Source organism: Hippoglossus stenolepis, chromosome 7 (genome assembly GCF_022539355.2).
Source record: "Hippoglossus stenolepis isolate QCI-W04-F060 chromosome 7, HSTE1.2, whole genome shotgun sequence".
Taxonomy (NCBI): Eukaryota; Metazoa; Chordata; class Actinopteri; order Pleuronectiformes; family Pleuronectidae; genus Hippoglossus; species Hippoglossus stenolepis.
The window spans coordinates 1,409,806-1,434,412 of NC_061489.1; the positions used below are offsets into that span (position 1 = coordinate 1,409,806).

The following is a 24,607-nucleotide window of genomic DNA, read 5'->3' on the forward strand; positions in this document are numbered from 1 at the left end:
TTATTTATATGTATATTTATATATATACTATCGGTTGCTATGTTTTATGTGCTATTTATATATAGTATATATATATATATATGTGATCAGTTCTGCAGTACATTTGAGTTGTCATAAAGACCTTTCAAATATTATAAGTTACCGATAATATAAGCCCCAAGCATAACGTCTCACCTGCAGAGGTCATCCCGGCGACATAAACTCTGCTGACGGAGGCAGTTAGGTTGCAGTCCCTCCATGTCCTGGTAGGAGCAGGAGGGTACAATGGTTTTCCTCCTCCTCTCACCACACAGTGTGTTAGTGCAGGGGCAGAAAAGGACACCCAGGCTGTACTCCTCAGGCACCCTCTCCAGGAAGCGCCGAAGGGCCCGGTGGCACTTGTGCTGGTTGCACCAGTTGGACCCAGGTACCCGCTTGGTGCAGGCCAGGACATACTCTGATCGCAGGGAGCCACACTTCTCGTACAAACCACAGTCCTGTGCCGCCTTCAGGCACTGGTTCTCACCATCCAGTTGCATGAAAGATGAGGCTGAGCAAGTGAGGAAAAGTTAAATTAGCAAAAACAAAAAATATTACAAAACCCACAATAACTGTGCCTGCATAAGTGAAAAAGGTCAATTTAGATTTGCATTACAGCTGGAAACATACAACTAAACTGAAACCTCCTTCAGAAGGAGAATCTGTGAAGGAGCCATCAGATGGCTCATTAAAGAGAATCACAAATCACAGAATCACAAATCCAGCACAACAATTCGACCATAATGCAAATGAACAGCCTCAGAACAAAGTAGACCTTTAATGTAGTCCACAGTTCCCAACACCAGCAGACTGTGTGCGCAAGGAGAAACTCTGAGGCCATAAAGTGAGACAGAAGAAAAGGGAAACAAATGCAAAGAGCAGAGTTCCCTCAGTCATTAGTTTCTATCATTTATTGATTGATCCAAATTGATTAATAGAGCTGCTTTCTTGAGCTGGCATTATTTGTAAGCCGCGTAGAACGACTATAGAGCTGTCTGTCATTACACATACATGTATGACTGATGGAGGCTGATTCAAATCATGTAATTATACGACAGACCACATGAATGACTGTGTGTATGTGTGTGCAAATATCCCAGAGTGTGTTTTACCTGCCACTAAGGAGGCCATTTGTGTGTCATCGTAGGGAGATAGTTCCAGCTCATCCTCGCCTGGAGAAAAGGAACACATTGAAACAGTTATCAATTACAATGTGACCCACAGTTGCATGAGAGGAACAAATCTACGACAAACACAGAGGTAAAGACAGCAGAGGGAAACAAAAGAAACACCAATAAAGCTCCTCATGACCTCCATGCAAAGCACTGTAAGGAGGTCATCAGTGTAATTTGGAGTGAGACCAATAGATTAGAAATCATGAATAAAATCATAGCATTGAAACATTTTAACAGGAATGAAATGCTGTTATGTGATCATGCTTATCAAAGCCATGATGGTGCCATGAGCCATGAGGGTGGGATATTTGAAACTGTGGGTCACTCATGAAAATGTGTCCAGGTCAATCCCTCGGAGATTTGATAACCAAGGACAAACCAGCTCTGCACAATACAGATGAGAGTAAGAGATGGAAAGAAAACAGGTGTCAGCCACATAAAAAAGGGTAAAAGGCTGAATGGTTTCTTTACAGTATCTTAGGATGTGTGAACAGAAATTCACAAACATTCAACAGTTAAAAATAGAAGTTTGAAGATTACTCTCTTAGAGTAGTAGATTACTGTCATTTCCCTTTCAGTGTCGTCACACAATGAGTCAAGATTACATTTATCGTGAAATAATGACACAAAGCGGAGTAAAGTAATAGTGATACAGTAAATATACACTATGATGGTGGGAGAAACCATAAAGATGTGTGATGTGTGTAAACATGAGTCGTTTGTTCAGTATGTTCTAATCACCTAAATAATAAATAATTGACACGACATCAAACTGGCCTCCACCACCATGTTGTTGTGAGTATAAAGTACACTATTCTGTTATATTTGATTCCATCTTTAAATTCAGTAGTGCAGTGTATCTTCTGGAACTGTTGACTTCTCAAACGCTAATTAGGAGAACAAAGACCTCCCCCTGCATCCCCTGCAGTGCAGAGGGTCCCTGAAGTAAACGCTGTCTCTGCACATTTAGAAAATTAAACATCTTTGCATACATTCACAAGTCTTCCATTTTCTATTAGAAGCAAAGAGTAGGCACCAGTCCTGGACATCCTCTATATAGATACATATAAATCCACTGTGCATTATTTCATTTATTCAGTCAGACAATCCCTTTAAATGGCAACACAGCAACATGTACTGTTGATGATCAGGCTGTATTTTGCTTTAATTATACCCCCCCCCACAATAAGTGTGTTATTTCATATAGTGACACAAAATGACTATGGCAAAGTTCAGTTTGCGTCTTTGTTGAAGAACAGGCCTCGGCCATTCAATCAGTTTATGTGCATTCTGTCATTCACAGTCTGGACCAGCTCTAGACATTTTTGTTGCCTCGGTGAGATTAGGATTTGTTTCCCTCTCCCACAACCAACACAATCACATTACCCTCCCAGTAGTGCCTCATCAACACTGTTTCTTTCTACAAAGGTACAATGGCTGGATATAATCCCAACAGTAGTCAACAAAGTCTCATTCCTTACATTCTAGGAAGAAGCAAGTGCTCTACTGCTATTTGCTGTTACTTGTGTAATTATGTAGATTTACTCAAATATTGTTGAGTAAAATTGAAGGCAGTGGTACTTCACTTCAGTATATCTGTTTATACAGTTTAAGCCAGCTCTGCCTCCATGCAACTACAAAAGCATTATCTTTATTACTGCAATGTAACATAAGTCATACAGCACCTATTGTTTTTTCTTATTCTCTTCACTTGAGTCTTTGGACCTCTTTGTTGAAATATCTATGTAACATATACTTATAATAATTGAAGCATTCCAGCAACTGATCTAAGCTAAATTTGCCAACAGTCAGTTAGCCTCATGTGTGAAGCACATTGTGGCCATTATCCCCACAGCGGTGCACAGTGTCAACGACAGTTAAGGGGTGCAAAATTATTGTAATTAAAAGGCTGTTTTTGTTGCTAATGTTGTTACTACAATAATTATGTTAATGGTATTCTTTCAGCACCCTGACTTTCCGAGCCCTAGGCCAAATAGGTGTTCTATATCACCTATGGCCTGAGTCGGCCCTGCTCACTGCGATTGAGTGAGGTGACCGCAGCGAGCAGCAGCATTGCCGTGGCAATGGCTCTACAGATAACAAAGCCTTTCTTAACTTGCTTGATATTGTCTTCTCTCAACAAAACATCAGCTGTCATCATAAAAATGCTGGTAAGAAGGACCAAAGCTGATTCTTCGGTGAGTAGTTTAATGCATAGATATCTATGCATTATTTGCGTATGCCATCTTAATGCATGAGCTCTGTAGCTATGTTGTAAGTACTTAAGGTTCAACTGTAAATCCACCATGAGTCTATAGCAGGGGTGGGGAACCTTTTTTCTATCAAGGGCCATTTTAATTTATATAACATCCTTCGAGGGCCATACTAAATTATTGTTTATTATAAACACATATCACACCAGGGCTCAAGACTAACTTTTTACATTGGTTGCACTGGTACATATTTTTTTACTGCACGTTTTAGTACTGTTAAACCTTTTCATGACAGTTCCCATATACATTACATTGTTAATTTCTTAACTAGGGCTGGGTATCGCCACTGATTTTCGTTTCTGATCCACAAGGTCTCGATTTGATTCTTGATTAAGTTAGGGATATTTAATTGTACAATACCATAATTGCTTGGATATGTGTAACTGGGAAAGGAAACCTCTAACTTGGTGCATTATTAAAAATATTAAGGCAGGCTTTTCATGATAACAAATTTTGTTGGAAGATATATTGTCCTAGAAAATATTGTGATAAATGATATTATTGTGATCACTTTCAAACAATTTTATACCACTGATATACTGATAATGTAATAGCATAATCATACAAGTACAACCTGTTAAAGGGCAATGAACATTTGAATTAGAAGAAAAAATATTAAAATATCATAAACCTAAATAAAATAAACCACACACAACTTTAACAATGAATAAAATGGACTCTCAGGCCCTGTTAACACAAATTGCTCTTGATTAAATATCAAACATTGAGCATAGAATGATATGGTCATGATTTACATGAGCATTTAGCTCTGTATTGTATTAGGTTAATATTCCAGAGTTTCCTTAAGGTGTGTTTGTGTCTGGGTCTTTGTTTATACGTGTCCGTATACCTCTGATTGGTGTTGGTGCCTCTGCTCTGATCCTGAAGAAGCCACACTAATAATTTCGGTCCGTCATGGAAACCCTGTATTCACCCTTTTTTTGCCGCTCTTCTTAAACTAATTTGACAAACCGCCTCGTTCACATTACAGAGTTCTCCTCTCTCATCTCTGCTTCACTGACCACGTGTCTGTGTGTGGGGTTGGGGCCAGACCTTCCCCAACCCTGGTTTATAGTAATGTTAGATAAGTATGTTAGCATGCTAACAATTGTACACCTTGAGCTCATGAGACTGTTATCTTTGCAGGTGCTATATTTGGTCATAAACCAAAGTCCTGTAAATTTTAAGTTAAAGGATACAAACAATTATAAGAAGTAGGATGCAGTGCTCGTTTTAAACCTACCTGTTTGGAATGGGTTGTTTGCAAATTTCCCCATTGTGGGACTAATAAAGGATTATCTTATCTTGCTTGGCCTCCTCAAACAGTTCTATAATATACTGTCGCTTTTTTATTGTTTGTTTGCTGGACGTTGTGTGCAGAGCTTTTTATAAACAGTGCAGAGTGAAGTTTTAAACTTTGTGTTTATCATACCTGGTTTATCCACAGTGAAGATTTAATAGTCAATGTCTTTCATGTTATGAAACTGAATTTATATATTTGCTTGAATGATTTACTTATTTGCTATTATATTTACATACATCGCATGTTTGCTATTTCGGAGGTCTGTTAAGCAATTTTCAGAAGCAAGTTCACAACTTTTCAAAATAAAAGCTCTGTAATTTAGCTCGATCTAAAGTATTAGTAAACATGTTTTTACTTTGAAGACAAATTGCCAAACAGTAGGTGATTCTATGAATGTTGTAAATATATATATCAAAGCAATCTAGCAGACCAACCATTGCTATAGTTTATTAGAGGACTTCAAAACAGATTCAACTGGGTCAGCGGTCAGACTCTTAAAGGGATAGTTGCCCGAAAAGTGAAAATGATATGCTACTCACCACTATGCCGATGAGGGGGTGGGTGAAGTGTTTGAGTCTCAGGGGTAAATAATGTGTATAATATGAATGTCAGGGCTTGCTGACACTTGGATGACACCACATGAGCAGTACGGAGGCAGGTTGTGTTTTTTCAGTTTTTTTATCACGTCTGAAGAAGAGGTCACCATTGACTTCAATTGTATTAGATTCTGCTGCAACAAAGTTTACCCCTGAAACACCAAAAGTGTTTTGTGGACTCAAACACTTTCACCCACCTCTATCGGCATGGTGGTGGGTAGAGGATGAGTGAGTTTCCATTTTTCGGTGAACTAACCCTTTAAGGCACGTTGACCCCCCTACCCCACATGCACACACATTGACTGTTGCAGAGTGCTGGTCAATTCTTTATTAAATTTGTATTAATCTTAAACATTTTACGTCTCTCAATCACGTGTGAAGTCGGTTAGATGAACAGTGCGCGAGATACACTTTCCACCTAGAGTGAGACAAGTGGAATTAGTAGGTAGATTTATCCTCTTAGGTCCACTATGTCTGAACCAAATGTCATGTCAGTTGAGCCAATAGTTGTTTGAAAACGGAAAAAAAGTGTTAAGTAGCTTAAAAACAGCCCAGTTGTGCCTGGTTCAACCTTTCCTGACTGGACAAAGTGCGGGTGGACTCTACTATCACTGAGGTCAAATGAAGCACAGTGTGACTAAAGTGGGTGCAGATAAGACCATATGTTTCACTTCTATCATCTACCTATATCTGTCAGCATCTATGATATGACACCAAAAAACCTTTTAGTTGCTCAGGTAGGCTGTTTAGGCAAATACATCTTTTACTAATAAAAAAAATTACATTTAATAATGATCTTTCTTCTAATATCACTGCAAAATATTATTGCTGCTTGTATCAAAATATGAGGGATACAATTAGGAATAAGAAAGATGGGGGTAAGGCCAAAATCATCATCAGCTCATGTTGAGGGCGGCTTTTGTCCAATTGTGAAAACCATTAGCTGAGCCTTGATTGACCAGTGGACGAGCCGTTTTTCGTGCCAATTATTTAAACACATTCCAAAGTACAAACTCAATCAAGAATGTAATGGCATGTAAAGTGTTTATGTATGTAAATCCTATTCCAGGCGATATATATTTATGGTAATGACACGCTAGAGCAGCCTAGCAGCGTTAGGAACTGAAGAGTGTGTAATTACACTAATGCTCCGCTGACTAATAGGCCACAGGGGAGAAGGAGTCTGCTGGCTAGTGTTAGCTCACTTACTAATGCACACATCATACCAGCTCTCCAGATAGGCTTGTATTACTGTGTGTGTGTGTGTGTGTGTGTGTGTGTATGTGTGTGTGGAAGTCTACCATATGAGGCTTCTTTGGCAAGATGACATATTTATGGTTAAAGTTAATAATAGAAAATTGGGCAATTATGGATTTAGGGAGTTAATATATATCTATTGTTTATATTCATCTGTATTTTGGATTATTTGGAGTGTAGATGTAGCTGAATGAATGTAAGAAAAACAGATGAACATGCACCAACAGTATATGGTGTATGTTAAAACACCTGCTCCTGTTGTTTCTGTATAAGTCAGCAGTCATGGAAAGTTACAGGTATATACTCTGCATATTAGTACTGTAAGTAGTGATGTTGATGTACTTGTAGTGCTATACTTTACACTTCACTCCACTAAGTTTCAGTGTAACAACACTTACTCTACTTAAGTGACAGCTATGACTAATCTTACGGATACAAATTGTACATGCAAAGCAAAAGACTACCATATCCTAACCTAACTTCTGTGCATAGTGTGTTGAATGATGCGTAATAAACATTGCACCACAAAGTTGAAATATCCTAACAGGTTAGGGTTAGGGTTAGATTTATTTGCAATGAGACAAATAAGACCAGTTTTGTGTGTAGCCTGATATTTGCCATTGAGCTCCATTGTTGTCCAAAAACCTATTAGGAACACATCAGAAAGCCACACTGTTGCACGTGATGACATATTCCCTCCTTACCATTACCCCACACACTGCAACCAAACTTACCCAAACGCTGCTGTGTGTTAGCTGCATGTTCTTTACAGCTCACAGGATCTTAGGTCGAAACAAAATTAGTTTCCATCTCCAGCTTCCTCTACAGAACCAGCTGAGGATTAAAGTGAATCCAAGATAGTCTCTATTTGAACGTTAAGACTCAAATGATTGTCCAGGTTGGTGTTGGCTTAAAAACCTTCCAACTACCAGGACCCCTACACTGTTCAAAGATTTCAGGCCAGTTTAGGGACTTAACAATTGTGAATACTGTCAGTGTATCACTTTCAACTTCCAAACCTCTCAAATCTTTACAAAAAAAACACACATTCAGGAATGTAGTGTCTAATAGTAATCTATATGTGCCTTTTCAGTCTGCTTTCAGAGTGTCATTCCACTAGGTGCACTAATCAAAGTGGTGAAAGATCTGCTCACATTGGATTCCTGAAGTCGGTTCAAACCTAGATGCTGGTCATTGGCCCACCCTGACACTGGTTTGATAACTCAACGGTAGCTCTGGAAAACTGTGCTTATTTCTTTAAAGTCTGACAACCAAGTCGTGTTACATTTAATCTTATGCTCTTATTTGATCAACACCTTTATTAAATTACATAACTCAGTTAAAGTCTGGTCTTTACTTTCCATAGATGAAGATACCCTAAGTAATTCCTCTGTATCATCCAGACTTGCCATTATGTTTTCAGTTCGGCCACATGCTGGTGCTATAGTCATCAGGTGATTTTGAACGCCACAGGTAGAACTTCAGCTGAATCCAGAACAATTGACCACATTATAGACTAATTTCATTGGCTCCCTTCGCATGTCAGATCAGACTTGTGGGTCTAACCTCTTTCCTATCATGCCCCCTTCCCCTGGAACAAGCTAACTGCTGATATCAGTCTGTCTGACTGCATGTTCAAACTTTAAATCTTCATACAATAACAGGTATGCTTTAAATACTTTGAATACATGTACTGGGTCAGTTGTAATCACAATACATATGTCAAACCTCAAACAGAAAGAACAGTCCATGGGGTCCTTTTGGCAAGGCTAATGTACATTTTCTGATAACACCTGAATCTGTCTGGCCCTTTGTTCGTTTATTCCCTCAAACACATGAGCATCCAGGCTGTGAGCTCTTCTCTCTCAGCCTGTTTTCTTCTCCCTGTCCTCTCTTATCAGTCAGGCTCTCTGTGCTGGACCATCTGCCATCCTGGGACCTGTCTCGCTCCCCTGGCTGTCCGTGTTTTGGAGCTTTGTCCTCCATAAGTCCAAGCCTCTTCCTGTTTGTTTTCCCCTTCTATGTATTTTCTTCTCCTGTGTGCTAACTATGGCTTGCCTCATGTGGTTGTAAGGGCTGTCCTCATTTTAGGTCTTCACATATGTTTATAATATAGAATTCTTTCCTAATGATTGTTCATACTATGAATGTATGTGCTTTATCTTATAGACACAACATCTATTGCATGTGTACCTCATCTACTGCTCATTCTGAGGTTTTTTCAATTGTTCCCCCATTTTGGGGGTTGGAGGTTATTCTTAGGAGGTTTCTTAAGAAGGAACACCATAAACATTTCTCACATAAAGTTTGTTATTAAGTTGAGGGTGTCAAGTTGTGCTGCAAAGATTATAAAGCCCCTTAAGGCACATTTGTGTTTGGTAATAATTGTCTGAGTAATGTTTGACTTGACTTTAGTTTACTTGCACCCACTCCCACATACACCATCCTGCTGCTGCCCCAAGCAAATGAGGATTCATCTATTGTATTGGTGTGGTGCTGTCTGAGCACACTGGAATGACGCTCCACAAATTCATATATATATTTTTAAGCATCATCCACATCAGCGTTTGTCAAGCAAAATGCAATGGAATGGTCAGGGTTATCACATTAATATCTGAATTATACTGATAGATTCACAAGGTCAACTCATGAACTGAGTGACACTCAAAAAAAAAGAAAAAACCTTAACGTTACAAGTAGCTGCTAGTAGCCTTTGAGTGGCACAATGAATATCATCATTTTTTCCTTCCTGGCTAAGATCAACTACACATTATATGAAAACTCAATGGTAAATGGTCTGTATTTATATGACAGTTTCTAATCTTGATGACCACTCAAAGTTCTTTACAGTAGCCATTCAAACATCATTCATACACTGCCGGCACAGCTGTCAGGAGCAATTTGGAGTTCGGTATCTTGCCCAAGGACACTTCAGCATGCAGAATGGGGGACACCGAGATTGAAACCAGCGACCTTCTAATTTGAGGACGACGCACTCTACCTTCTGTGCCACAGCCATTAATTTAATTTATCATTCACTCTTCTGACAGTTTTTTTAATGAATTTACAAAGAAACAACAGAGGTTAGCTTAGCGACATTTTCATAACCTATCCTGTTAGATAAACTTCACCTGTGCTGCACTACAGCTCCTCAAAATCTTTTTTAGCACAACTAAATAATCAATGAATCATTCAAACTGTTCATTCATCATATGCTCAGCTATTGTTAATGTATGTTAAATTGACAGATAGAAACAGTGTTTGGATAACCTCTTGAAATAAGCTACAACATGATCATATACAGTAGGTGCACTGCAGTGCTTAAATAGCCATCTGTCTGTCGCTGAAAGTAGTGCCCTACAAATGCACTAGTTCCTCCAGTTTGAGTGACATTTGTTGAAAGTTAACAGCAGTTGCTGGTTTTGTGTTTTTTTTCAAAGATTTTTATCTTCAAGAAAAACCAGTGGGAGTTTGGAAGTATTGAAACAGACGTGTATGCTGGCTTTGGCATTTACATTAGATTTGTTGACAACAAGAAGAAAGAATAATACCTGCCTTACCCTTTAAAGGGAAGATATAATGCAAAATGCACTTATTCAACATTTATGTGTCTCTTGTGTGTGTACAGACCGTCTCTTCTCTTGATCCATCATTCAGTAAAACTGTGTGCAAACATGCCAGTCAGATTTTGCTCCCCTCTTGACATCAAGAGAGAAAAACAAGAGCATGTAAAATGCTTTCTTGTTGGATGCAAGGACCAACACAACAGCCTTTTTGTCCTCCCGTCAACTGTGGAAGTGAGGACCCAGTGGCTTAAGTTTATTTCAATGGCAAAATCCCCAAGACTGCAAAAATGTTGTATGTTTGTGCACATCACCGCACTTCTGACTGCTTTCTGAACAAGTGACAGTCAGGGATGCTTGGCTCAGGAGGTAGAGTATGTGTCTAGCTCCTCCTCCTCTGTGTTGTGTGTTGAAGTGTCCTTGAGCAAGATGCTGAACCTCTTACTGCCATGTCATCAGTGTGTGATTGTGTGTGTTAATGGGTGAATGAGACATACATTGTAAAACACTTGGAGTTGTTGTGTAAATGCAGTCCACGCTACTGTCTACCCATAAACTGACAAACTTCATTATTCTGTAAGCTTTGCAATGTTGCATATAATTGGCCAGTATATTTTTTACCCACAGATTGTAGCAATACTTTACTAATGTTAATGTTGTTTGAAGGACAGTCAGAAACTGTGTGACAACTACGGCTTGAACTATGTAACAATACGTAGGATGCTATTAATTGTTCTGAGCTTAGTTGTAACAGGAAATACCTCACTACTCTGTGATCCCCAGTATGTAAGTCGCCGGTGTAATGTTATATACATTTATTTAATAGACAGCCCGTGAGGTGAATTTGAAAAAACAATAAGAATTGGTCAAACTGCAATTCCTACAGCCACAAGCATGTTCAGACTATAAGCTATATTTGTTTTTTAACCACATATTTGTGTATACAACTAGCTGGACTGTAAACACAATCATTTACATTATTGTTCCATGTATGTTAACCTCTAGAGGGCAAATCAGCACATCGGTAAAATTTTAACATTTTATTTTGACTCTAACTACCCTACACTACAATGGGAATGTGTATTACCCACAATTTTCAACATCTGTAGGACACCCTTTCCTTTAAGAGCTGAGCGAAACAATCAAGTTCAATTGAAAGGATCAAAGACTCTAAATATCACATTCATTGTCAACTACTGTTCTTTTGTATCCTGCATTAAGAGCTGATAAATACTATTTGCCAATATTTGCTATTTTTATTTGAATCTGGTGAGTGATGGGTGCTTGTTTTGGACCCTGATCACATTGTGAAAAGTACAAACAGGCTTATCAAAAATAAATGGTAAATGGTCTGTGTTTATATAGTGCTTTTCTAGACTTGATGACCAGTCAAAGCAATTTACAGTACAGTTACGCCATTCTATCCACACACACACTCATACAGTTCATCTTTGTGCAGCACTTTCTCAATCACACATCACTCACTACTGGCAAAGCCGTCAGGGGCAATTTGTGATGCAGTATTTTTCCCATTGACAATTCCCGCACACAGAATGGGGGAAATGGGGGAAATGGGAATCAAACTGTCAACCCTCTGATTAGTGGGGAACCCACTCTACCTCCTGAGCTACAGCAGTCCAAGACAAATATTATATTCTGAGTTTGGGGCATCGTTCTGTAACTGAAAGCAAGACATTACATACGTTTTATAGTCAAACTTTAGTTCACTATCAAAAGATCACATTACAATTAAACAAGGAAAAAGTCATGGACATGTCATCTTAATTGCTGATGTTGTTTTTTTCAGATTTCCACTTAGATTCCTGCACAAATGTGCTGAGGGGAAGTTTTCATTTTTAAAAGCAGTTTTGAAAAGTACAGTGAAAGTCAGGTTAACAGTTTCTCTGTTATAGGAAGAGAAGCCTTAAAGAGGAAGGAGTTATAACTGAGTGTTCAAGGTCGGAGATGAAAATATGAAAACATGTACACTACCGTTCAAAAGTTTGGGGTCACTTAGAAATGTCCTTGTTTTTCAAAGAAAAACACTGTTTTTTTCAATGAAGATAACATTAAATTAATCAGAAATACACTCTATACATTGTTAATGTGGTAAATGACTATTCTAGGTGGAAACGTCTGGTTTTTAATGAAATATCTACATAGGTGTATAGAGGCCCATTTCCAGCAACTATCACTCCAGTGTTCTAATGGTACATTGTGTTTGCTAATCGCCTTAGAAGACTAATGGATGATTAGAAAACCCTTGTGCAATTATGTTAGCACAGCTGAAAACTGTTTTGCTGGTGAGAGAAGCTATAAAACTGGCCTTCCTTTGAGCTAGTTGAGTATCTGGAGCATCACATTTGTGGGTTCGATTATACTCTCAAAATGGCCAGAAAAAGAGAACTTTCATGTGAAACTCGCCAGTCTATTCTTGTTCTTAGAAATGAAGCCTATTCCATGCGAGAAATTGCGAAGAAACTGAAAATTTCCTACAACGGTGTGTACTACTCCCTTCAGAGAACAGCACAAACGGGCTCTAACCAGAGTAGAAAGAGAAGTGGGAGGCCCCGGTGCACAACTCAGCAAGAAGACAAGTATATTAGAGTCTCTAGTTTGAGAAATAGACGCCTCACAGGTCCTCAACTGGCAGCTTCTTTAAATGGTACCCGCAAAACGCCAGTGTCAACGTCTACAGTGAAGAGGCGACTCCGGGATGCTGGCCTTCTAGGCAGAGTGGCAAAGAAAAAGCCATATCTGAGACTGGCCAATAAAAAGAAAAGATTGATATGGGCAAAAGAACACAGACATTGGACAGAGGAAGATTGGAAAAAAGTGTTATGGACAGACGAATCAAAGTTTGAGGTGTTTGGATCACACAGAAGAACATTTGTGAGACGCAGAACAGGTGAAAAGATGCTGGAAGAGTGCCTGACGCCATCTGTCAAGCATGGTGGAGGTAATGTGATGGTCTGGGGCTGCTTTGGTGCTGGTAAAGTGGGAGATTTGTACAAGGTAAAGGGATTTTAAATAAGGAAGGCTATCACTCCATTTTGCAACGCCATGCCATACCCTGTGGACAGCGCTTGATTGGAGCCAATTTCCTCCTACAACAAGACAATGACCCAAAGCACACCTCCAAATTATGCAAGAACTATTTAGGAAGAAGCAGGCAGCTGGTATGCTGTCTGTAATGGAGTGGCCAGCGCAGTCACCAGATCTCAACCCCATTGAGCTGTTGTGGGAGCAGCTTGACCGTATGGTACGCAAGAAGTGCCCATCAAGCCAATCCAACTTGTGGGAGGTGCTTCAGGAAGCGTGGGGTGACATTTCTACAGATTACCTCAACAAATTAACAGCTAGAATGCCAAAGGTCTGCAATGCTGTAATTGCTGCAAATGGAGCATTCTTTGACGAAAGCAAAGTTTGAAGAACAAAATTAATATTTCAAATAAAAATCATTATTTCTAACCTTGTCAATGTCTTGACTATATTTTCTATTCATTTTGCAACTCATTTGATAAATAAAAGTGTGAGTTTTCATGGAAAACACGAAAGTGAATGGGTGACCCCAAACTTTTGAACGGTAGTGTATATCTATGAGAAGAGTAACTCTTTAACTTCTGCTAAACAGCAGCTTAACACAAATGGCAGTGAAAGTAAGTGTGTCTCGAAGGTGCTTTTTGTAAGTTTTGCTGCATACCCAATGTTAGCATTAATAACCATTTACTTACCAGTTTAGGAGAAGTTGCAAGTTCAGAATAAATCTGGCTTCCTTTACTTGCCAAGAGCTGCCTCCAGTGATGGGAAGCAACGACAATATTATAAGCTAATGTGGATGTGGCATCTACTGCACTTCTGTCCGTCCTGGGAGAGGGATCCCTCACATGTGGCTCTCTCTGAGGTTTCTACCTTCTTTTTACCCTGTTAAAAGGGTTTTTTTAGTAGTTTTTTCTTACTCTTGTTGAGGGTTAAGGGCAGAGGATGTCACACCTTGTTAAAGCCCTATGAGACTAATTGTGATTTTTGAATATGGGCTATACAATTAAAATTTGATTGATTGATTGATAATCACTTTCACCTAAATTACATTCTGCAAAGTAAATATTTTGTACAGTAATCTTAAACTGATTGAGATGAAGGATGATTTCATGATCCAGTTTTTCAAATACATTGTCTATCTCTTAAAAATGCTGGATGGGAACCCAGCTGCAGATATGAATCCACATACAGATTGTTATGAGTACCCGTTCCCACCCCAACAGCACCCGGACTGACCTGGCAGCAGGCGAACCCTCCAGTATATGTGCAGACACTGCTCCTCCTTGCGAAAACCACGCTGGCACTTGCAGGCCAACAGAGCGGGGTGTTTGGCCAGCAGAACATCCCGTCTCTCCAGGCACTCGGCTGCGGCCTGCTCCCGTAGTGAGGAAATGGCTGCGTCAGCCGCACACAGCTCCAAGCCCCGGTACAATGCCTCACACCGCAGATCAGCAGAGCACACCCGATGAGCTTCAACACAGTCAGTGTGGGTGGAGGGGTAGGGGAAAATTGGTGATGAGGATGACAAGGCATCTAAGAGAGGAAAAGAAGATGGAGAAAGACATAAATTGAGAAGAAATGTCAAAAACCTAACATCTTTGAGAAATTAACTCTTAGCACATTGATTGTAGTAAATGTAGCAAAGTGGTTCCAAAGTAGTAAACTTCATGCTATAAAGAAGAGTTCATTGCCTAGGCAACATGTTTAGACAACCAAAGTTTTGAGTGAATTCACCAAGTGAATGATGAACCTTTGGCCGCAAGACCAATTACACTTTCGACAATTTGATGCGGCCCATAACGGAATTTTTAAACAACATGAGCTGCCAGGGCTGCGGGGGCTCTCCTGGCCCTGTCAGGTTCATAGCACCTGTAAACATTATAGCTTCACTAATGTTAGCAGATGTCTTGAAGGTGTTATCCTATCAGAAGGAGGGGCGGGTCTTTTTTGGCCCAGTTGGGCAGTTTGACTTTGTCATATTGGCTCGTCAGATGACAATGTGCAAATGAGCTGTAAGTTTTGCTTGTAATTCATAGCCTATAACTTCAGTATGATGTGGACAGATAGTAAATGTCTGTGTTTGTTTTTCAGCACAAATTTTAATAACACATACACAAGGTAATTCTACAACTACAAAAACTCATGCAAATTATATTTTTGTCATTACATTATCAAAAGCTTGATTTTCCTTTACAAATTCACACATTCAGATACATGCCTGCATTTTATCAACCGTTCAGGCCTGATAGCAAAATCTGTCCTGAGAAATCCGATCTCAAGTAGACTCTATTTTTGTCTATTCATACCTGGCATTAAAGTGTGTCATGTTATGACCGCATCTCCTATTTTATAGGATATATATACCCTATACACACAGAGAGTTAGAGAATGGAGCAACTTGATGCATGTAGCAACTTGATGCATGTAGCCTTATAATTTTACAAACAAGATTTTATTTATCTAAAAAATATATAGAAAATCAATGTGTATTCATCACATTTTGGTGTGAAATTATTTGTGAATATCATTTCACAAGATCAAAATATTAGTGACTCTTATTAGACTTTTAACTTAACTTGACGATGGTGTGGACAAATAATTTCACACTCTGCCAAAGACATCCAAAAATCCAACCATTCACTGGACTGTTATGTGGTTGGAGAACCTCGGCACCAACTGCAGCCTTCTATTTTATATTTTAGTGCTTCATGTGAGTCAGGTGCTTACAGGTGTTTTTAAGAACTAAAAAAGAAGCATGGAAGCCACCTGCTACGCACCCTTAGCCCACCACCAGGAATCCGACCCTGTCCATGTTCCACAGGAGAATATTTCTCTGATGTGGAGAACTCCAGTGACAGAAATATACAGCCTCAGGGTGAGGTGGCAGCCTCAACTAGTCTGAGGTTTTGTTCTGATGGAAAGAATGTTTTGTAACCTGGCACTGTTTGTGCAGAATGTGCTTGCCATCCTAGCATCAAGCACAGCCAGCGAAAGAGACTTTTACTTGGCGGGATGTGTGGCTCCAGAGTGGAGAACTCAGCTTAAACCAAGAACTGTGGGCAATGTTCTTTTTGCAATCTAGAGAGCCATTGAAATATTTAATAAAGTAATTACAATTGAATTCATGTTTCTACATTTGATTAAAGCTGCCTCACAGAGCTTGATTCAGTTATCCCATTATTTATTGGTATTTTGTGTAATCTTGTTGTGGCCCTTTATGTCCACATCCTTAAATGTTTTATTAAACCTAATCATGAGCCACAGAGAGAAGTCCACATTGTTTTTGTATAGTTGAAGCAATGTCACTAGACATTTATTTAATCTAACCTGGTTAACCTGGTGACCTCATGTGCAAGCAAAATTAGAACTAGTTAAAGTGGTTGACTGGTTAGCTTATGCTTTTTAAAATGGGTTCAGGTAGCAGGACACACATCAGGTCAGAGAGATAATTGTGATCAACAGGTTGGTTCTGGTATCGAGCTTTGCAGGTTTGCGGAGGTTGCATAACGGTGTCTGACAGAGCTAATAAGCTATCTCCTAGCAACCTTTGTTTTGGACTCTGACTCTTACTGCTGTTTGTCAGCAGTATACACATACTTAACACCTGCATGTGAAGCCATTAACTGTGGCAATTCCTTTGAATTTGTTCATTGGACCTTTTTATCAGAAAGAGATTGTATGAATGGGCAGGATAATAGGTGTGGCCGGCTAGATTGTGAACTAACGAAGTGAAGACGTACCTGTGCACATGCAAAATGTGGGAAAAATGTGCACTGAAACTGTCCTGAGGCTTTATGAATCTTGGTGGGAAATAAGAAGCGGAGACACAGACACGCACGCATACGAATGCACACACACACACACAAAGAGAGAGAGAGTGAGACAGAGTCAGGTAACTAGCTTAACGCCTGTACAGTCTGCAGTTTAGAGTGAATAAACAATCCAGCAGTTAAATTCATGCAAATACGTCTGCACACATCTGCTTTGTGTTCTGTCTAAACACACCTTAACAATATTTAAAAAATGACAGTATTTAATCCAAGTAAGGCTGTAGCCCCAAAAGCCTGAAGTCCTCTTAACTGAGTAAGGCTGTGTTCATTTCTTAAAAATGTAAACACCTAAATGCTTTAACAAGGCCAAGAATAAAACATCAATTAACAGTCACTGTTAAACCAAATCTTACTTCAGTGTAGCTGGAGGATTCTATTCAATAACATTTGTGTTTGTTCGTGGAAATATTTGGATGCTATTGCATAATTCCAATATCCATGCTTTTTTGATACATGAGATATTTTATTTAGCAAAATTACATTATTTTTATTGAAGTTAGGACACAGAACAAATTGGTTTTAATGTCTGTGCAACTTCACTAAAAACTTTACGCAAAACATGCTTCTCACAGACACATAATCAATCCTCTTCATATGTCAAAGAGCTCATAATAATAATAGATGGCATACGTTCGTCATTCTCCAACCCACCTTCTGAAAGTACCTTTCCATCAACTTCATCTTCATCTTCATCCCCTTCTCTTTCCTCTTTCACCCCCCTGTCTCCCAATCAAGTTCTTACCCTGGTAACTTCCGCCTGCCCAACCACCTGCCCCCTTGACCCATCCCCTCTCATATTCTCCAGTCTATTGATCCTGACCTTCTTCCTTTTCTTACCCATCTTATTAACACTTCCCTGTCAACTGGCTGTTTCCCTAACTCTCTTAAAGAGGAAAGCGTGAACCCTCTCCTCAAGAAACCCACCCTCAACCTGTCTGAAGTAAACAACTACAGACCTGTCTCTGTTCTTCCCTTTTTCTTTCCCCTTTCCAAAGCACTTGAGCGAGCTATCTTTAATCAACTCTCCTCCTATCTTCACCAGGACAACCTTTTTGATCCTCACCCATCTGGTTTCAAGGCAGGCCACTCAACTGAGACGGCCCTTCTTGCTGTCTCTGAGCAACTTCACACTGCTAGAGCAGCCTCTCTCTCCTCTGTGGTCATCCTTCTTGACCTTTCTGCTGCGTTTGACACAGTGAACCACCAGATCCTTATTTCCTCCCTTCAGGATCTGGGTGTCTCAGGCTCTGCTCTCTCCCTGCTCTCATCCTACATCAAAGACCGCACTGACCGGGTAAAATTGGAGAGGATCTGTGTCAGAACCTTTTCCTCTCACTACTGGGTCCCTCAAGGTTTCGTCCTGGGTCCCCTCCTTTTCTCTCTGTACTCTCTCAGCTCTGTCATTCACTCACATGGCTTTCCTACCAAAGCCTTTCCTACCAAAGCCTTTCCTACCAAAGCCTTTCCTACCAAAGCCTTTCCTACCAATCTGAAACACAGGTAGCAGCACGAATCTCTGCCTGTCTGACTGACATCTCTCAGTGGATGTCCGCACACCAAATATAATTAAATTGGTTTGATTTGAATAAGCAGTAGCACAAGCTGAGTATTGTGACAGTAAACTATTTGGTAAATCTGCAGTTTCTCATATTTTGTAGTGACTTTAGCAAAATTTTAAGTCTGTTTATTGTTGTTTAACCAGTGTTTTTTATATAGCCTATATGTTCGTCTCAGTGAGATTCTGCTATTATCACAGACCTAACCTCCAGAATATCTGCTACAATAAGAGAGACATCTTTAATTCAAAGTGTGCACCAGATGATTTCTAGTCGAGGTGGAACGGGTTTTTCAATGGTTGATGCCAGTACCAACATATAGAGAGAGTGGAGCCGTTACTCCTGTACGTGTTGACACTCGTAAGTACTCAAGAAGTGTGTGACACCTTGTTACGTTTGACCAATTGTGCAGTGCTCAAGTCTATGCCAAGAGAAGAAAAGTTGGGTCAATTATTGCACCAGATTGCAGATTGCATTCAGCCTATAAAACAATGTTTCTAATCGGGGAAGATTGACAAATCTGTGATGTTATTTTAATAGACAGTAACTAGAATGGGCAAATCTAGAGCAACACTTTGATGGTGGAGGTGGAGAATTTTTTTGTGTATTCATGAAACTCTCTCTGATGTTCTTCACTAGACTTTAAAAACTATATCAACAACAACAGCAATAACAAAAATAATACATTTAAACAGTGTGCTTTTTGTTCCAGCAACAATCAATTTGCAGGACATGATTTCTTTAGAGGTTGGGAAGGATGTTTTCAAACAATGCTCCGGTTTTAGAATTATTTGTTAGATGCAACTTAGGTCTTAATTTGTCATCTCACAAATCATTTTCAAACTTGAGCATTGTTTGCAGACTTCCTGAAGAATCACCATAGTGCCACAGATTCTGTTCTGACTGGATAAGTGACAAAATACTGTACTTATGAACAGATGGCTATTTAGGGTGGGAGTGGTCAGGGATGGGGGTCTTTATGTCACTGATATTTGTCAATGATGATTTAAAAGACTGTCCAGTAAGTTTATTGTCAGGGAGAAGATTTCATAAAGTAAAGCATGACGCTTCAAAAGCTTAGGTCTCTGTCACACCTGCAGCATGGACACAGGAAATGGTTCCTGGACTGAAACTGGTCACTGAAAATTGTTGTCCATGAATAGATTTTAGATCCAATTTAGATTCTAATTCTCAACATATATTTTTTGTTTGTATGTTCTCTCAGTACAAATGTGCTTCTGTGCTAAAAGCTCTGTGTCTGCAGTGATTACTTGCTGCAGCTTTCAGTTAGAGCTGAGAGTTTTAATCAATAAATTGTGATTGTGATTTTAACTTATAATGTAACAGAAAGTACGAGCCACCTTGAGTCATGACAGTCCCATGAACTGTGAGGTGAACAGAATTGTGAGTCAGTCTGCAAAAGACTCTACAGACTGATCTGAGCTCAGTTTGTTTTTGTTGAACAGTTATTATCTCCGCTATGAGATGTGGGGCCGTAGAAATGAAGTGAGCAGCGGGTGGACTCAGTCTGTCCCTGCTGCTAACAGCAGTCTGCAGACATCAGACTGATGTCAACACAAAAAGTGCAGATGATTCAGTGAGCAGACCTTCACTTTCTCTCCTGTCTGTGCTCAAAATGAGCTCAGTCAGAGTGGATGTCTGTATTTATCTGAAGCATCCTCTACTAACAGTCCCTGTGCAGATGTGAGGGACAGCATTTATTTTGTTTTAAATATTCCCTATATTGATGAGACTGTAAGTGATGCAAGTTTTATAGTATTTTGGCTGTTTAGCATATGTGCTCTGGGCTTGAAAATGATATGGATGTATCATGTCTGTATTTGCCAAAGAAAATAAATCCTTGATCCTAAGTTTTATTATCAGGAAAGATTTTCGCTGGTTATGTGACATAAAACATCTCTTACTAAAGACAATCAACATTGTTGCTCATTTGTTTAATGTAAAGTAAATGAAAGTTCCAAAGGTTAATGTAAGTATACAGTTTTTGGAACATAAATAGTCTTTTGAGTTTGTGAATTTAAATAAAAAACTGGTAATTAATCACTATATCCTGTCATAATAATGACTAGTAATTAACCTTGTTTGCAGTTTAAGTGTTCTATCAACAGGACAGTGTTACAGTTTTATAATGGTGTTGTAAGGACACTATGCTTTTTTATTCAATTTTATTTTATTTTATATAGCGCCAAATCACAATATCAATTATCTCAAGGCACTTTACATATATGTACCTTACAATATTATAGAGAAACCCAACAGTTCCTACAATGAGGAAACAGTTTGCACCTTATCTGCTCTGATGTTACAAAGGAGAATAAGAAATAGTTGGTTATGAGCTATATTGGTTGAGTGGACTGCATACTGTTTGCCATGAAGAGGATGGAAAAGATGCATCTTACTATAATATAAATGTTCTGACATAGATTGCTGAAGAGATTGAAAAACTCTCCGGAGAGTTCCCATGGTTAAATGGAATAATTTAACAAGGGTTTGGCCTTTTTATTCATGTTAAAAATAACTGAAATCTATCATCAAAAAATCCTGTTTGTCTGTTTTGCTTTCATACCACACATGAATCAAACAGCATGAGAGTTCAATGTAAAGCTTTCACATATGCCTCAATGAAATGAAACAAACAGAAACACAAACAGCACCAGTTTGTTTGACCACATACAGTGCCTTGCATAAGTATTCACCCCCTTGGACTTTTCTACATTTTGTCATGGTATAACCACAGATTAAAATTTATTTCATCGTGAGTTTATGTAATGGACCAACACAAAATAGTGCATCATTTGGAAGTGGGGGGAAATATTACATGGATTTCACAATTATTTACAAATAAAAATCTGAAAAGTGTTGAGTGCATATGTATTCACCCCCTTTACTGTGAAACCCCTAACAAAGATCTGGTGCGACCAATTGCATTCACAAGTCACATTTGCAAGTCACATAATTAGTAAATAGGGTCCACCTGTCTGCAATTTAATCTCAGTATAAATACACCTGTTCTGTGACGGACTCAGAGTTTGTTGGAGATCATTACTGAACAAACAGCATCATGAAGACCAAGGAGCTCACCAAACAGGTCAGGGATAAAGTTGTGAGAAATATGAAGCAGGGTTAGGTTATAAAAAATATCCAGAGCTTTGAACATCTCTCTGAGCACCATAAAATCCATCATAAGAAAATGGAAAGAATATGGCACAACCGCAAACCTACCAAGAGGGCCGTCCACCCAAACTGAAGAGTCGGACAAGGAGAAAATTAATCAGAGAAGCAACCAGGAGGCCCATGGTTACTCTGGAGGAGTTGCAGAGATCCACAGCTGAGGTGGGAGAATCTGTCCACAGGACAACTATTAGTCGTCTACTCCACAAATCTGGCCTTTATGGAAGAGTGGCAAGAAGAAAGCCATTGTTGAAAGGGATCCATAAAAATCCCGCTTGGGAGTTTGCCAGAAGCCATGTGGGAGACACAGCAAACATGTGGAAGAAGGTGCTCTGGTCAGATGAGACCAAAATTTAACTTTTTGGCCTCAATGCAAAACGCTATGTGTGGCGAAAACCCAACACTGCCCATCACCCTGAGCACACCATCCCAACAGTGAAACATGGTGGTGGTAGCATCATGCTGTGGGGATGCTTCTCTTCAGCAGGTACAGGGAAACTGGTCAGAATTGAGGGAAAGATGGATGGAGCCAAATACAGGGAAATCCTTGAAGAAAATCTGATGCAGTCTGCAAAAGACTTGAGACTGGGGCGGAGGTTCATCTTCCAGCAGGACAATGACCCTAAACATACAGCCAGAGCTACAAAGGAATGGTTTGGATTAAAGAATGTTAATGTCTTAAAATGGCCCAGTCAAAGCCCAGACCTCAATCCAATAGAGAATCTATGGCAAGACTTGAAGATTGCGGTTCACAGACGGTCTCCATCCAATCTGACTGAGCTTCATCTTTTTGCCAAGAAGAATGGACAAACCTTTCCATCTCTAGATGTGCAAAGCTGGTAGAGACATACCCCAAAAGACTTGCAGCTGTAATTGCAGCGAAGGGGGTTCTACCAAGTATTGACACAGGGGGTGAATACTTATGCACCCAACAGATGTCAACTTTTTGTTCTCATTATTGTTTGTGTCACAATAAAATTTATTTTGCACCTCCAAAGTACTATGCATGTTTTGTTGATCAAACGGGAAAAAGTTTATTTAAGTCTATTTGAATTCCAGTTAGTAACAGTACATAATGGGAAAAAGTCCAAGGGGTGAATACTTATGCAAGGCACTGTATATAAAGGTGAAGATCAAGGTCTTGTCCACAGTGTTTTCTGACCTGCAGGGTGCTTTCACACCCTGGTGTGCTTCAGACAAGAAAACACTCTCAGCTAACTCAGTGAGATTCATTCTTTTTCTCTCCCTCCGTGTCCTACTGTCCTCCTCTTTTGTAGCAGAATACAGTGTCTTCAGCCAAGACAGTCACAGTTGACTGGCATGGATGAAGTTCTGAACTTGTTTTAGTTTATTTATTTATAACAGAAAGCGTTTTGAATAGGGGATCGTGGGAACTCAAAGTTTCTCCAGGAGGAACTATTGTTTTCGTGCACCGTTGCTTCAATTTGTGCCACACATCCGAGCAAAAAGGAGAGGCTCCCCTGGAAAAATCCAATCACTCATTTGCACAGGGGAAGAGCAGAGATGTTGTTTGAGGACAGCAGAAATCAAACGTGGAGGAAAAATAAGGGAACGTAAAGATGGATGGGAAAAGGGTGAGGTGGGAGCGAGGGAGAGAGAGCGAGTGAGAGAGATAGAGGCAGAGACAAAGAGCGAGCGTACCAATGTGAACCTTGATGGGTTGGACACGCGCACAGTGTGGGGCACAATCAGCATGCACCTCCGAAAATGATGTTCTTAGAATCACACAAAATTGTGCACAAACACACACATACACAATCGCAAAACCAACACATAGACACACACAGAAGGACCCTGAGAAGGACCCTTTTATGTGTGTGTCCTGCTGGGAGAGAGACTGGGAGGCACGGAACCCATCATTATTACCAGAACACAATACTGCACAACCACAGGAGAGGGGGCGGAGGGGGCAAAGCAATCTGTCTAGAGTACACACACAGACTTCCACACACACATCTCAGTGTCAGAATAAAGTGGCTGAGATAGCATAAACAGCTTAACATTCAGTGCCGGATCAGTACACAGTATGTAAATTGAATACTGAGTGTGCTGATGAAAGACTAACCACATACATAAAACATTGTTGGGTGAACAAACAGCCTTTGTGGAGCACCACATCCCAACACTCACTGTGTCCACACATCAGCCCCACTGGCTTGATCCTGACCACCGCTTTGACCAGAACCTGTCCCCCTCCTTCCATCCTCAAACTTCTACAAACAAATTCAATTTCATCTCACAGGAGACACTCCATTTCCAGATTTAAACCCAGTGTCCTCTGATGTTCACAGCTGTATGTGGGGTCATGTCAAGCTCAGGTCACAATCATAATGTCAGACAGTAGCATTTCAACACACACACACACACACAACCGAGTATGCACTGCCAACCAAGACTTTATTTCAGTTATTTTTCCACACTTAGGACTGAGCAAAGCAGCAAAAGATTTTTTATTTCACGGTAAAAGTCCGATGACCAATTATAAATACCTCAGTCAGTTTGAACTCTGTTATTTCCCTTGCCGCTGGAATTCGGCAGTAACAGCAATTGAATCGGTCATTCTCAAATGTATATTGCACTGGCGTGTGGTGACATAAGCAAGCAGAGTACTGCAAAATTAGAGTCCTTTCCATTAGAAGGTATCAGGAATGAGTAAAACCGTGAATTACACTGAATTTACCATCATGTTGTCATATTCGACAGCAGTCATTGATGGTGGACAAGAATATTTTGAGCAATTTCGCAGCATGCAGTTTTGAGGTGTTGTGCACAAGTCACAGA

General features: G+C 39.7%; 1 protein-coding gene across 1 annotated transcript in view; it reads right to left on the reverse strand.

The window, feature by feature from the left end:
• gfra3 (GDNF family receptor alpha 3) overlaps positions 1–24,607 on the reverse strand; it is a 64,938-nt gene that overhangs the window by 15,982 nt on the left and 24,349 nt on the right. The window contains exons 2-4 of the mRNA XM_035160680.2: positions 14,464–14,760; positions 1,131–1,190; positions 175–529 (exon numbers count right to left, since the gene is read on the reverse strand). Coding sequence (XP_035016571.1) covers positions 175–529; positions 1,131–1,190; positions 14,464–14,760 — 712 coding nt within the window. The remainder of the gene's footprint in view (positions 1–174; positions 530–1,130; positions 1,191–14,463; positions 14,761–24,607) is intronic.